The sequence below is a fragment of the Chelonia mydas genome, chromosome 1, assembly GCF_015237465.2.
Source record: "Chelonia mydas isolate rCheMyd1 chromosome 1, rCheMyd1.pri.v2, whole genome shotgun sequence".
NCBI classification, from domain to species: Eukaryota; Metazoa; Chordata; order Testudines; family Cheloniidae; genus Chelonia; species Chelonia mydas.
In genome coordinates, this window is record NC_057849.1 from 132,994,759 (window position 1) to 133,010,014 (window position 15,256).

The 15,256-nt window shown below is 42.1% G+C and overlaps 1 protein-coding gene across 1 annotated transcript in view; it reads left to right on the top strand.

Annotated features, from left to right (window-relative positions):
* The window catches only part of EGFL6 (EGF like domain multiple 6), a 70,217-nt gene extending 55,642 nt beyond the window's left edge, over positions 1-14,575 (top strand). The window contains exons 9-12 of the mRNA XM_037900332.2: positions 5,699-5,779; positions 7,220-7,306; positions 10,603-10,868; positions 12,746-14,575. Coding sequence (XP_037756260.1) covers positions 5,699-5,779; positions 7,220-7,306; positions 10,603-10,868; positions 12,746-12,856 — 545 coding nt within the window. The 3' untranslated portion in view covers positions 12,857-14,575. The remainder of the gene's footprint in view (positions 1-5,698; positions 5,780-7,219; positions 7,307-10,602; positions 10,869-12,745) is intronic.
* The last annotated feature ends 681 nt before the right edge of the window (positions 14,576-15,256 follow it).

Consider the following 15,256-nt stretch of genomic DNA (forward strand, 5'->3'; position numbering starts at 1 on the left):
CCCCCCAGCCCAGAGCCCGCACCACCTTCCACACCCCAACTTCCTGCCCCAGCACGGTGAAAGTAAGTGAGGGTGGAGAAGAGTGAGCGACAGAGAGAGGAGGGATGGAGTGAGTGGAGGCAGGGCCTCGGAGAGGGGGCAGAGTAGGGGCATGGCCTTGGGGAAGAGGCGGGGCAAGGGTGTTTGGGTTTGTGTGGTTAGACAGTTGGCAACCCTAGATGGAGTATAGAATCATAGAATATCAGGGTTGGAAAGGGACCTCAGGAGGCCATTTAGTCCAACCCTCTGCTCAAAGCAGGACCAATCCCCAACTTTTGCCCCAGATCCCTAAATGGCCCCCTCAAGGATTGAACTCACAATCCTGGGTTTAGTAGGCCAATGCTCAAACCACTGAGCTATCCCTCCCCGCAATTGCTTTTTTGTATATTGCTTTTACATAGTGATATAATATGTATGCAGTTCTTCAAGGTTTTCTAGAGTTTCTCATACATTTTCTGGGTGACTTTGTAGATTTAGGCAGCTGAACTTAATTTTATTATTTTATTTTTGCAAGGCTTTTTACTGTTTAAAATGCTTCATAGAGAAAACAGCAAGAAAAATAGTGCCAATGACTGTTTTCTGAAGCTGTTATATGACCCAAACATAAGAGAGTAGGTGAAGGTGGTCCCCTAGAGGCATCTATGTACCAGATACTATTTTGTAAGGTTTCAGAGTAGCAGCTGTGTTAGTCTGTATTTGCAAAAAGAAAAGGAGTACTTGTGGCACCTTAGAAACTAACAAATTTATTTGAGCATAAGCTTTCGTGAGCTACAACTCACTTCATCGGATGCATTCAGTGGAAAATACAGTGGGGAGATGTATATACACAGAGAACATGAAACAATGGGTGTTACCATACACGCTGTAACCAGAGTGATCACTTAAGGTGAGCTATTACTAGCAGGAGAGCCGGGGGCGGGGGGAACCTTTTGTAGTGATAATCAAGGTGGGCCATTTCCAGCAGTTGACAAGAACATACGTAAAAGAATAAATGGACACAAATCAGACGTCAAGAATTATAACATTCAAAAACCAGTTGGAGAACACTTCAATCTCTCTGGTCACTCGATTACAGATCTAAAAGTGGCAATACTTCAACAAAAAAACTTCAAAAACAGACTCCAACGAGAGACTGCTGAATTGGAATTAATTTGCAAACTGGATCAATTAACTTAGGCTTGAATAGAGACTGGGAGTGGATGGGTCATTACACAAAGTAAATATTTCCCCTTGTTTATCCCACACACACACTGTCCCTCAGACGTTCTTGTCAACTCCTGGGAATGGCCCACCTTGATTATCACTACAAAAGGTTCCCCCCGCCCCCCCCCCCCCCCCCCCCCCCCCCCCACTCTCCTGCTGGTAATAGCTCCCCTTAAGTGATCACTCTTGTTACAGCGTGTATGGTAACATCCATTGTTTCATGTTCTCTATGTATATAAATGTCCCCACTGTATTTTCCACTGAATGCATCCGATGAAGTGAGCTGTAGCTCACGAAAGCTTATGCTCAAATATTTTGTAAAATGTCCCTGTATTATAGTGTCAGACTATTTAGAAATGTGCGTAATTACAACTAGATGAAAGTTTTGTATGTTCATTTTATAATTACACTAACCCCAACATTGACACATGATCAACTACTGATTGCTTACCTGTTCAGAACTCAGAATGCTTTCACCATTCCCTGAAAAAGGAACGAACAGCTGTAACTGCAAGGAAAAACCATCTTTTTTTTTCTGTGTTTGTACAGAGCCTTGTACAATGGGGTCCTGGTCCATGATGGGGCTCCTAGGTGTTATGATATGACTACTACTACTAATAATAATAATAAAAGAAACTACATTCCTTACAGCTTCCTTAAAAAAATGGCAATGTTTCTGTTCTGCCATGCAGTTGTTCTTCCAGGATGGCTGCCTCATTAAGAGGTCATTGTGATACCACACATGAGATATAAGAAATATAATCATATTTAAGTGTATGCGCAGAGCAGGTGGAAACTAAAACTTGAAGGATAGCCTCTGCATTTCTGGAGGAAAAATAGAGAACTACTTTCAAACTATAAACCAAACCATATTTTTAAACAGAATGACACTTCTGTGAGTACAAAATGTACTAAAAATAAGTTTATGTACAGTAGTTGCTTATGCAAAGAGGTGAAACCAAGTGCAGGTGAAGGAAAACTTCTCTTTGTTTTGGATAAGTGCCTTTTGCTCTGTAATGACTCACTTGTCCGTACTGTTGTACTGTTTCTGGATAGCATCCTATCTAGCGAACTATCTCTTTTTGTCTATTTATTTTTTTTATTTTTACTTTTGGCTTTTTCATGCTGTAGCTTGGTCCAACCTATGCTTTTCCAGTTGGGGTCCTGAAAATTCCCCACTGCTTTTGTCATCGTTAGATCATTGACCCTTAAGTGTCTAGCCAAGCTGCCTCTAAGGTTTGTGTCAAGGCCCTGCTGCAATAGGAATGACGGATGTACTCAAAGTGAGCTAGCACAGTCATCAGCTCTCTAGAGGGCCACCCTGTCACCTCCACTGACACAGCTATTCAGAAATCCACTGCCTCAAGAAATGGCTTATAAGATGGCTCTCAAACCTACTTCTTTTGCGCTATAATATGCAACAGTGCCACTAAGCACTGAACCCCAGCATTTTCTTCAGATGGACTTTTGATATTTGCTTGACCACATACAGTATTCCTAAATTCCTTTGGTGGCACTTTGTACAGGCCTTTTTATAATGGCAGAATGTTTCATCTCCCTTTTTGGCTGCACTGTTTTCTCACTATCTGAAACAGTGGCTAAAAAAGTGTTTTCCGTGAATGCGGTTTTCCTGAGTTGTTCCAGTGTTGCATTATGTTATTCCTACTATTTTTGATTAAATACAATTCTCCAGCTAGCCTAAGTCTTGGTGCTGCTGATTGTTCGTTCCATTGTGCAGAGATCACAATTCTCCTTAACTCCAAGTCCTGCATGTACTAATACTGTCATCTGTGAAATGCCATGGTGTCCTGTTAGAACAGAACTCAAGATTGGTGCTGTATTTAAAAAAATGTCATGAATGATAACAACATTGAACACCTAACCTGAGGTCTGCAAAGACTCTAAAAAGCAATGGCTATGCTGGGCACTTCAGAAAGAATGTGCCTTTCTTTGGGTATATGCAGAACATGACAGTTTCTCTTCTGGTTCCAGAGATAGCTACCTACCCTGACTGGGTAGAGGATAAATTATCCTGACATAACTGTAGCCGTGTAAGTCAGCAGAAGTTTTGTATTTGTATAAAAGTTTTGCAAGCAGCTTTTTGTCCTTCTCCTTTTTACATGCTCTGATATGTCTGAAGGTCACAAACTTTTTTGTAATTCCCTGAAGGCACCTGATAGTTGGAGAATAAGAGCCCGAGTGTAACACTTGACATTGAAAACAAAAAATAGACTCAGACACAAAGTTTGCCTCCTTGTTATACTGTATTTACAAGACAGTTCTTCACCTGGGGCATTTGCAGCACACTTTGCATACACTTGCATGTATGTCTCCAAAGTGAATGCGTATTGTAATTCAGTAAACAAATTATTCTGGTACCTCCTGTCTTTAGTAAAATCACTTCGCTCTTCCCAGAACAGGTCATACTGAAGTTACTTTTTCAGTTTGGCAAGCATTCTTAGAATCTCAGCTCCTTTTGCTAATGGTGGGCCCAGATATGTGGAATGACAGTAAAATGTTAAAATGTTTTTGCAGGCCTTACACCTAGTCTTTATGTACTTGTTCCTAAGTAAAGAAACAGAAATATATATATATATATATAAAGTCTTAGCCTGAGGTAAGATCATTATCCAAGTGATTTAAGCAATGGGAGGCTGCAAGTGCAACAAGAGAAGACAAGCTCTTAGCAATCCATCAAAGTTCACATAGCATTTCAAAGGTCTCTTTTCTCTGCTCAGTTCAGCACCTCTATAACTGCCTTTAGGGCCTATTTGTATATATGTGTGTGTGTGTATGTGTGTGTGTGTGTGTGTGTTTTCTGATGGGTGCACAGGATTGTGGGATTGGTTCTTTTAGTAACAGCTGTCACAAACCTCAAACAGACTTAGGTACAGGAAAATCTTTTTGTCACTTTGGCAGTAAGAGAAAGATTCAGAAGATGGTTAAGGCACTAGGGGCTCCATTCATTTAAGCAGGTGGTTTATCTTGATTTCAGTGGGACTCAAACACATGCTTAAGTGTTTTGCTGAAACAGGCTCTAGATTAGTAACGCATATTTGGATCAAACTTAGATCTAAACTATATGTCATGTTCATGCATGGGAAAGAAATAGTTTTTAAAACATTGCAGTGTAGGTGAACAATATAATCCTGAGGCACAGATAAGCGATTTTATAATTTCTGTACCTGCTGTTATCTGGCAGTGTGAAGGAAACCTGAAATTCTCCTCACTACACTGCATGTGTTCTGTGGATGACTAGTGGACTCCTGCCTAGAGAACTGTCCAGCCAACACTGTTAATAAGCAATAATTCAAGGGTTTTTTCCCCTTAAAGTGGTACATTCAAACCTTAATGTCATCATATATGCATTATTATAGCCTCCATCACTGGAAGCAGAATTCTCTATCATGCCATTTGTGAGTAGTTGTACTATTTCTATGTAGAGACCTCCATGCCACATGTCTTCTACAATAGCACTGCTCCTCTTCTACTAATCACTTAAAATAGTGCAAAACAATGGCAGACTGTATCTCAAATGGTCAAAAATACTTACGTCAGGCTGATAATCAGTTGAAAACAATCTCAGTTTTCCAGTTCCCCAGAGAAGTGTAGATCATGCAAGTTGAAGGGAGTTTGGCTCCATCTCTTGGGCTGATGCTGAGGAGAGCACTGCGACTTGTTGTTTGAGCACCCCCTGTTGGACAGTGTATGGAACAACATTGATATGGGTAACAGAACACATCGCCTATCTCCAGTGCTGCTGTAAACCTTCTCATTGATTCCAGACATCACAAAGAAGACAAGGAGAAGGCAGGGGTATGGCCCTCCTTTCCCTCTGCACTAGCCAGCGGAGCTGGTCAGGTTTGGAGGGGAGCACACAGGTGGTGCCTCTGTAGATACAATGCCTCCTAGAGTTCCTACTCTGGCAGTGCACTTGCCACTGACCCTAATAGAGGGTTGCGCATTCGAAGCACAACTGAACCTATACTGTTTTATGGCTTTTGTGAAATTTTTAACATCTTGAGTTTTCTATGGCTACTGTTTTCAGTTTGCTGCCAAATCATGATGTCATTGACTTTGCTGTATCCCACAGCTTATGTGCTTTAATCACGGGGCTAAACATTGCGGCAAGAGGGGTCTGATCATTACGTCAAAAAAACAGCATGTTCATGGATACTTGACTCTGTTGCTCTTTCGGCTCCAGGGTAAAATATGAGGTGCTGGTAGTTGGCAGTTTAAGTGCAGTTCATTTGATAGCTTGGTCAACATTAAAAGTTTGGGGTTTTTTAAAGTTCAAAGTTGGTTTCTAACTGGTGGCTAGGTGAGTGGGTTTGGTAGTGTTGCTGGTAAACATATTACATCATGAAACCTTTATGATGGCAACTGATATGCTAAAACAGTTTAATTCTCTGCTCCCTGTAAATTATTTGGCACTGACAAGTTTTTTTTGTATTAGTTCCTAAAGTTAAAGAAGCAGCTGCCTTTGGTCCTGTCCTGGCACAGAGAAAAGTTCCAGTATCAAAACCAGAGCAGGAAGGTAAATTATTATTCTTTGCTACAGTATTGATTTTCCTGTGCAGTGTGTGTTTTCGTGGCACCCTTTTTTTCCCTTCCTCTCCTATTTCACGCCAAGCTTGTGACTGCAGAGAACACCAGTAGTTGCTGGGAATTATAATGCATGGCACTGCAGCTTTGCACTAGGCAGAACATAGAAAAAGATGAGAGGGACCAAGGATCAACAGGACCCACTCTGTACATGTAGTAAACGGATCATGTGTGCTTTGACCACCTGATTTTCACCTGTTCAGCACTCCTGGGGAAGGTGAAACCAACTATCAATTACAAACATGATTTAGGGCACCCTGGGAATGTCAGGAAGTTGAAGATATTTAAGGGCCTGATGCTGAGAGGTGTGGAGAAAGCCCAAACCCATGTGGTGGGCTAGAGGGAGTTCAGGGGGGTTACTACATACTCAGCGCTGCCACAGGCCTTGCAGTGTAGCTGGAGGAAAGGTCTCCTGTGGAGCTATTGAGCACTTAATGTAGTTACTTAGGCTGGGCAGTGGGATGAGAATTTAGGGCTAGTTGAAGTTGGAGTGACTTTCAAGGGCAGGATTTGAGTGAAAAATGACCCAGTGACATTTAACCAAATCTTAAAAATAACAAACAACATTTCAGCCCAAAGTGGCACTTACAGTAATGATAGGCACCAGAGATAATGCCTTCTGAATCCTCTCTCTTAGCCCCACAATAAAGTACATTAAAAGAATTGGAATGGTTTGGTTTAAAACCACAAAAGCTAGGAAACTGAAGAATGGCTGATACACCATTCTGAATCTCACCCATTGTGCTTGTTTACTGCATTGTACAGTGCAGTATTTATTTCATTTCTTCTAATTTGTACAAATTACAAATACAGAATTAGAGAGTCTACGTTGTGCACCAAACAATATGGTCTTTTTAGTATGCCCTAAAAGTTAACGCTATTTCAAACCAAGTGTTGTGTGAGGATTGAGTTACAAAATCGAGGGCCCCTCACAGAGGATGTCATGCCTCTCTTTTAAATGGAAGGAGCTGATCAAAACTGCAGCAATATCATATAACGAGAGGGGCAGTTTCTCAAAATGGCAGGTCTCAGGTCGTTCAAGGCTTTCCAGCTCAAAACCAACACTTTAAACTGCACCAGGAAACCAGCAGGCTGCCAGTGAACAAAAAACAGCATGAAATCATATGCAGGTGGGAGACTCTTGCAGTAACCAATCACCACAGATGATATTAAGAGCTAAGGTAGGAATTGCTGTATTGATTCTAAATGCTATACCTTTGTGGGGTTTAATCTAGGTCAGTGCTATTGGAATGCAGATTTTGGATACTTCTTTTTATTAACTATTCAAACATAACTTCATAACAGAGTCACATCATAATACAGGGTATTGCCTTTTTTCTCTTTTTTCTAAAATTTTTTTCAAATTTTTCAGTTGATTGCACCTTTAGTCATGGGATTTGTAACTGGAAACAAGATACTGACGATGACTTTGACTGGAATCCTGCTGATCGAGATAATGGTATTTAAAATATATACTGTTGCTAAGACTTAATTTGATAGTTTCTACACAAGCACCAACTTTCAGCTTTCCCTGGGGGTGCTCCACCCCCTGCTCTGCCCCAAGGCCCCACCCCCATTCTGCCTCTTCCCCCAAGGTCCCACCTTTGCTCTGCCTCTTCCTGCTCCCACTGCACCCTTCCCCTGAGGCCCCATCCTGCCTCTTTCTGGCCCCACTTCCTCCCCTGAGCACGCCCTGCTCCTGTGCCTCCCGCTCACTGCCAAAGAGCTGACTGGCGACGGGCAGGAGGCACTGGGGGGGAAGGGGAGGAGCTGCTCGGTGGGGTCTGCCAAACAGCTGATCGGCAGGTGGCTGGTAGGTGCTGAGAACTAACTATTTTTTCCCATTGGTGCTCCAGCCCCAGAGCACCCATGGAGTTGACACCTATGAGTTTCTATTCCAAAAATAAGAAACTGGCTGTAATCTGGTGTTGGGATTCCAATCAGTGTCTTAGGTTTGGTGAGGGGAAAACTCAACAACAAAAAAAGGGAGAAAAAAAGAGGGGTTTTTGGATGCGGGGAGGAGTTGTTTTAATCTATTTTGGGGCAATGGATACTCCCCAACCTAGTTCAACACAACTGAATTTAAGTAAAGTAGTAAGAGACACAAGGTCTAAGACAATGTGTACAGTATTAGAGATGTCAGCTGAGACTTTCCACAGACAGCTAGGGAATTTAACCACACATCTCCCCTTAATTTCAAGTTTATAGTCATGTATGTTGAAGACAAGTAACTGTGGTAACAGTTCATAATTGCCAAACACTACAAGTTAAGTTAGCCAGGAGTAAGGGTATTCCACTCCTGACAGAGAGATGATGGTAGCGTACTATTCAAAACCATATAACGTATAACAAATATTATTCCAGACCCTGGTAAAACATGACAAAACATTCCGTGAGTGCTACATGTGATTACTGTTCTTGTATTCAGATAACAAAAAGCCTGGCTGAAGACATTACCTAAAGTGATTAGATATATTCTTGTGGAGATACAAAAAACATTGCAGAAGGTATCGCAACAGGGACCACCTCACACTGTTGCTGTCATATTGCTCCCTGTTATCGGGTCCTGTCCCAAAGCAAACCCCACGTACACAGAAAGGTCTTGCTGGACAGTGCACGTGGCTAGATTATGGTGTTGCTGGGCTTTCCCCTTGGTGGTCTCTGCCTGTTGGTTGCCTCTTCTCTCTCGCAATGACTTGTCTCTTTCTGGGGCTTTTGTGACCCAGCCCTCCGGCCAGGTCAGTCCCCTTCCAGGGTATCCAAGTGCAGCTGTAACTGGATAGGTCCCAAGCTGGCTTCTCTCAACTGGCCTCTTCAAAGTCCCTTTGCCTGGCTCCCCTGGTCTGGCAGCAAAGTCCTTCCAAATCAAACAGAATGTCACTCTCCTTTTGCAGAGCAGTAGGTCCCAGGGCTTGTCCCCCGGCCCCTCAGTAGAACTCCAAAACTACAAACAAGAAAAAACATTACCCAACATCTTTCACCGCTCTCTAGGCTTGAGCCTCTCATCCCTTTTGGACTCCTCTTCAGCTCCCTGTTCTTACTGAACACTGGCCCCAGGACTGCCTCCCTGGATCCTGTCCCCTTGTTCCGGGGTCCACCACAGGAATTAGCTCCTGTCCTGTGGCTTGGCTCTTCAGCCACAACCAAGCTGAACTGTTCACCTCCACAGCCAGTCCCTGCCTGTTCAGCTTCCTCCCTTTTTAAGCCCTACACCAGGGGTTCTTAACCTGGGGTGCGAGATGCCCTTTCTGGGGGTGCGAGACATGCCAGATTTTTTTTAGAAGGTAAATCACTGAAAACACAAATTAAGCACAGGCACTTAAGTACAACTACTTTGTTTCATCAAACCTATGTATTTATTAACATTATACATTTTTTAACGATTACAGTAATATACAAACAAAAAATATATCTAGGTTTAAAGAACTGACCTACTGCAACGATTTTTGCTACGGGGTGCAAGAACATATTTTGATTTTTGATAAGGGGTGCGAGAACGTATTTTGAGAACCAAAGGGGGGCAGGCTGCAGTAAAGGTTTAAGAACCACTGCCCTACACCTAGCTCTGCTGAGGCAGGGTAAGGCTAATTAAACAGGGCTGGCTAGACCCAGGGCCTCTTGGCTCTTAAAGGGGCAGGGCAGGCCACCCTGGTTATGTTTACCCTGAAATAAAAGGCCCATGCCACAGCCACAGCTGACTCGGGGACTCAGGCTGTAAAATTGCTACATAGCTGTTCGGGCTCAGGCTGGAACCCAGGCTCTGGGACCCTCCCCCCTCACAGGTCCCTGAGCTCGAGCTCCAGCCCAAGCCCAAATATCTACACGGCAGTTTTACAGCCTTGTAGTCCAAGCCCCGTGAGCCCAAGTCAGCTGACCCGGGCCATCTGTGGGGGGTTTAATTGCTGTGTAGATATATTCCCTGTCACACGCCACAATTTTCACTCTGGACATTCTCTTACTTGTACTAATTGGCCATTTGGTCCAGCAATCTTCTCTGCTCCCCCTCACAGTCTCTTCACTTCAGCCTCTCTCCACCTGGCCTTCACTCCCTCATCCTTCCTTCCCTCCCTCTTTCCCCCTCACCCTTTCCCTTCCATGACCCTTCTCCCTTCCTGTGCCTTTCCATCTAGCTAATTCCCTCCCAGCAACACCTCATCCCAAAACACCCCCAAAACAATGGAACTAATATGATGTTTGCTCCCAATCAATCACTCTGTTTGCTTTGGTCCTGTGTTCTCTCCCTTTTCCCTATTTTTTGTCTGTCTCGTCAATTGTAAGCATTTTGGGACAGGGACTATTAATTTATCTGTTTGTACAGTGTTTAGGACAATCGAATTCCAATTTTGTTTGATCCTAGGTATTACCATAATAAATATAATCAATAAAGTTAAGGAGAATATGTAGAGTCACTCAAAACAAATTTTGGATCTTTCAGACTAACAGTGCAGAGAGAGATTAAATGCTGTATTGAGCCTTTATTTCCTTTGAAACATAAGAAAACAAAATGCAAGTCTGGTCAAAGAATTGGCATAAGTATAGACGAAAGATTAGGCTACCTCATCCATCCTTCTAGCAGTGCAGGAGTGTTCCCTACTTAGTATATTTGACACTGTTTTTTGTAGGCTAGATTTTAGTTATTTAAGTGATGAAACTTGCACTTATTATTATTTTGGCAAACTGTTATTCAGTTTACTAAAAAATATTTCACAAAAAGCAACAACACACATAAAGATGTCTGCTTCCTCCCCTCACAAGGTGATGGATATTATATGGCAGTTCCAGCCTTTGTGGGGCAGAAAAAGAATGTTGGCCGTCTGAAACTTCTTCTTACTGATCTCAAGCCGAAGAGGAGCTACTGTTTGATTTTCAGTTATCGCCTTGCTGGAGACAGGGTGGGGAAACTCAGAGTATTCCTGGGCAACCACAGAAGTGCTCCTGCCTGGGAGCAGAGCAGAGGAAAAGATGAAAGGTGGAGGACTGGAAAAATAGAACTGCTTCAGGGAGTGGAGACTACTAAAAATGTAAGTTAAGGCAGAAACCAATTCCAATAACTAACACAACAGCTTGCATTTCATCCTCACTGATTTTTACGCATTCTATAGACCGTTTTGTAGGTATACCAATTACCAACTACTGAAAGCCACCTCCAAGTTAGAAAATGGGAGCCATACTATGCTAGCAACACCACCAAATAATTTCTAGGAGATAAAAGAAAGAATAATATTCTCTTGAAACTTTGTCTTCAGGGGCAATTTAACTAGAGAGAATTTAATTACTTGAATTGCTCAGGATGTCAAGAATAAGAACCTTATCGTTTTGTGAAAGTTCCATCAGATCTTTAGTGATGACAACTAGTTGTGGCCTCTGATTTATGTCTCAGTGCAAAAGTAGGTATAAATATGTACACTGAGAGATTATGGTTTGTTACCTCCACCACAACTACACTTAAAGATTGAACTATCGCCTAGGTGGTGAAGGATTAGAGCTTTCAGTTTGGCTTGCAACATTTCCTGATAAGTTGATGGGGTGTGCGGAATGATCCTCATCATTAAATACCCTGGGTTTTTGGGTGTTTGCATGAATGCCCTTTAATCAGGGAAAGGGGAAAAAAAGCTGTCAAATGCAGATACAATCCTCAGTGTTAGTCCAGAGCCTGTATCCAGTGTGTGTTGACATGCTTACTAGTTTTGTCTCCTTTAGTTAAGTTCATGATACATGTGGCGGTGCCTCCACTCCTGATATTGCATACACACAGACTTGCTTCCTCCATATGACACAAATACACTAGGGGCCAGATTCTCTGTCCATATAAGCAGTGTACTGTGCCAGACTGAAGGGGATGTGACTTTAAAGGTGAGTTTATCCCTCCTTTGCAGCTCCTAGTTCCTGGGGCTGGTGAGGGAATGGGATGGTCCTGAGAATTAGTTAGAGCAGCCCAAACCCCATATCTCCAAGGGGCTATTCTTACAGCTGTGGATCACCGGAATACACACCAGTCCCAATATGGACAGGAGGTGGGTGGTGTAAAGCTATTTTGCCAGCCCGCACCACCTTGGGATTCCCTTATTTAAAAAAGAAAAAAAAAAAAGAGAGAGAGAGAATCCACAGGTAGCCAGGTAAGCCAGCTTTCCAGCTGCTTTGCCAAGCAGGGGCCAGAACCTGCTCCAAGAATTGCAACAGGTTTAATTAAGGTTTCCTCTTGACACTTTACGGTCAGATTCTCATTTAGGTCAAGCTCCCTGTACACAGCTTTGGAAATGTAAAGGGCTTTAATGAGGACATAAATTTCATCCGTGGCCACTTTGGCCTTTTGCACTAAGACCCAGATCCTGAAAGGTATTTAGGTTTTTAACTTCAATTGATTTCAATGGAACTATTTCAGTAGAAGTTAGGAGCCTAAATACCTTTGAGGATCTGTGCCTAAATACCCTATAGATAAGCACAAAGAAATATCTAAAATAAATATTGCACTCAATAACCAAACATACAAATAGAGGGCAAACTCACAATTGTAATGTCCCCAAAGAAAGGAATACACACAAACATCACATATCAGCAACATATATATACATGTTGCTTTATTATAATGTGTTTTTGGTTTTTTGAGAGAGACAGCATTTTGTTTGTACTATAACAATAGTAAATTCCATTATGAGAATCAATTTGGTATTGTAGATTATCATAGAGGACAATCAATCTTGCTCTAGTTCAGATATTATGAGTTATAAAAAGATCAAGGATTTAAGTGGGTAAATTTTCCTAGATAGTGATAAGAATACAAATTTCAGTTGATACATCATCTCAATCTAGTTAAATAACTTTGTTTCCTCTTTCACAGTGGTTAAATGTTCACATTTGCTACCTCGTAATAATTAATGCTTTTCCTTTCTTATGTCAGATCATTTTTGAATCAGAACGTGGGAAGGGCAAAACTGGAGAAATTGGAGTGGACACTGTAACTTTGGTTTCAGGCTTGTGCCCTAAAGATCACTTGATAATGGATTTCTGAGCTTGTTATTACTATTCATATTTTAATATTTGCCATACTAGTACTGTATTTTGTTACATCATGACAGATGAAAATAAATCTGGAAAATGTCTTGAACTTTATGCAAACAAACTGACAGGCACAAAGTGTGCAAAATCCTTTTAAGCACAAATTTTTCTATCAGATATGCTAATACTTGCTTTGAGTCTAGCACTACTGTATTCTATAATTCAAGGTAAAGGTTTATATTGTATGGAGCTATTTGTCTTGCTTTTCTACAGTATGCATGCTTTCTTTACATAAAATTCCTTTTTAATGATGTCCTTATGTCTTATATTCCACTTTGTCCACTTCAAAGAAGCACAAAGCAGTATTTAAAAGAACTTTATTACCTCTAATGACATTTACGTGACCAGAGAACAACTTCTTCCCCCAAGTGCCTCAACTGTGATTATTAACAGTGATTATTAACAATATAACATTTTATCTCAAACTGTAATACAGGTATTTATGTTTTTAAGTGTTTTTAGGAGATTCAATGGTCCTGATTCTTAACTATGTTATCTCTTGTATAGTCATTTATACGTCTGTAAAAAGGGTGTGAAACCCTATATAATGGCATGGCACCCCTTCTGAGCGGGTGTGTCCACAATTTTTTAAATAGTCCCAGCCCTGGTATTGGGCCGTACCCCCAGGACTTCCTCCCTGGAGGCAATGGTTTCACCCTCTTGATCTATTCTGGCTCCAACTCTCCTGCTGGGCCTCTTAGCTTTTCAGATCTCCTTTTGGGGGTTTATCGCTCTCCAGTTGTAAGCTACTTCACCTAGTGGCCTAAGGGGGGGATCCAGGCCCACCCACTACTCCAGTTCCCAGCCACACACCGCCTTGTCCTTTTAACTAACTGCTTTCAGTTCCCTGGGCCACTTCCCAGCAGCCCCAGCCTTGACCGATGCCTCACCTTTAGTTCAGGGCTCTTCTAAGTTCAGGCCCAGCAGCCAGCCAGGAGTTCTTCCTTGCTCCCCTGGTCCCTACCAGCAGTGAGCTGTCTGTGATACTGCAGTTCCCTTTAGCTAGCCAGGAGCACCATTTGAACTCCTCTGGGTGCAGCAAGGAACTGCCTTTCTCTGGCACTGAAGCTCCTTTTTATATGGCCCTCCCAGCCCCTGATTGGGTGCTCCCTGCAGCCTCTCTGATTGGCTGCTTCCCCCTGCAGCCTCTTTAGCCCACTTGGAAGCCCTCTTCCACGTCTCCTTTCCTGGGATGGGTGTGACAGGACCCTGAGGCCTCCAGCAGAGGGGGCCTCTGGGTCTAGTCCATCCAATCACACTGTACTATTCTGATTTTTACAACCACATTGTCCTCACTTTGCACTGGTATAAATGACTATACAAAGGTGCAAGGCAGTGAAGAAATCAGGCACAATGTATTTTTCAAGCAAAGTAATATTTTTGGTGGCTTCACAGCATAAAAATATGAAGTCTGTAGTTTACATATCTAAAAAATATGACATCCATTTTCTCCTCCATTCACATACTTATTTGCCACTAAATTGATGGCAATTAACATGAGCATGGAGGAGAGATTTTGTTAGCCTGTACATTTTAATATGTAGCTCTAAAATCTGCTTTACAGTAAGGACAGAGGGAAGCAGTCTTTTCCTTAAATGGATGGAAACAAGTTTCCAAGTGGAATCATGTATTTTATGTGTGTATTCATTGCTAATAAAATATTTGAAAAGTACACTTGTGTTGAGTAAGGTTTCTGAGTCACAGATATTGCTGCTGGAAATAATCCTCGTGTATTTCCTCTAATTTTATAAATATCTACTTGCACCTTTAAAAGTTTATACTTACATGAAAAAGGAATGTCAAATGTTACACACACAAAAAACCACAAAAAAACAAAAAGACCAAAAGATGATCTGTCACTGATGTCTAAGAAATCTGACAGAACACTAGTATCTTATCTATATATTGTCCTTCTTTGTGTCATGTGAGTCCTGTATTCTCAAGTTTGATTTCCCTTTAAAGAAATCTCTGCCCTAAAGCCCAGGAATATATGCAAGACAAGTTTCAGGTTTGGGATTTCCACTGACTCTACAGTTTATGTGAACAACTGATATGAGGGAATCATCAGGCGAGGTTATGAAATGTTTGTCCTGCTTTTGTAAACGTGATCTTAATTTCTTCAGTGGTTTCCTGTGAAGTATTATGGGACTGTAAGCAGGGCAAGCCTCCCTGCCTAGCAGTGAGGATCTGTGATGGCATCCCCACTGAGTGGTATAGGGATGAGGGGAACCCATGTCCTCCCACTCCACGGGCTTCTGACCCAGGGGCCCTTGTGAGCACCACAAGGCAGGCATCCACTACCTGCAGTCTGGGTAATCCTGTCCCCGGATCTCTTCCTACTGCTCTGTCCCCA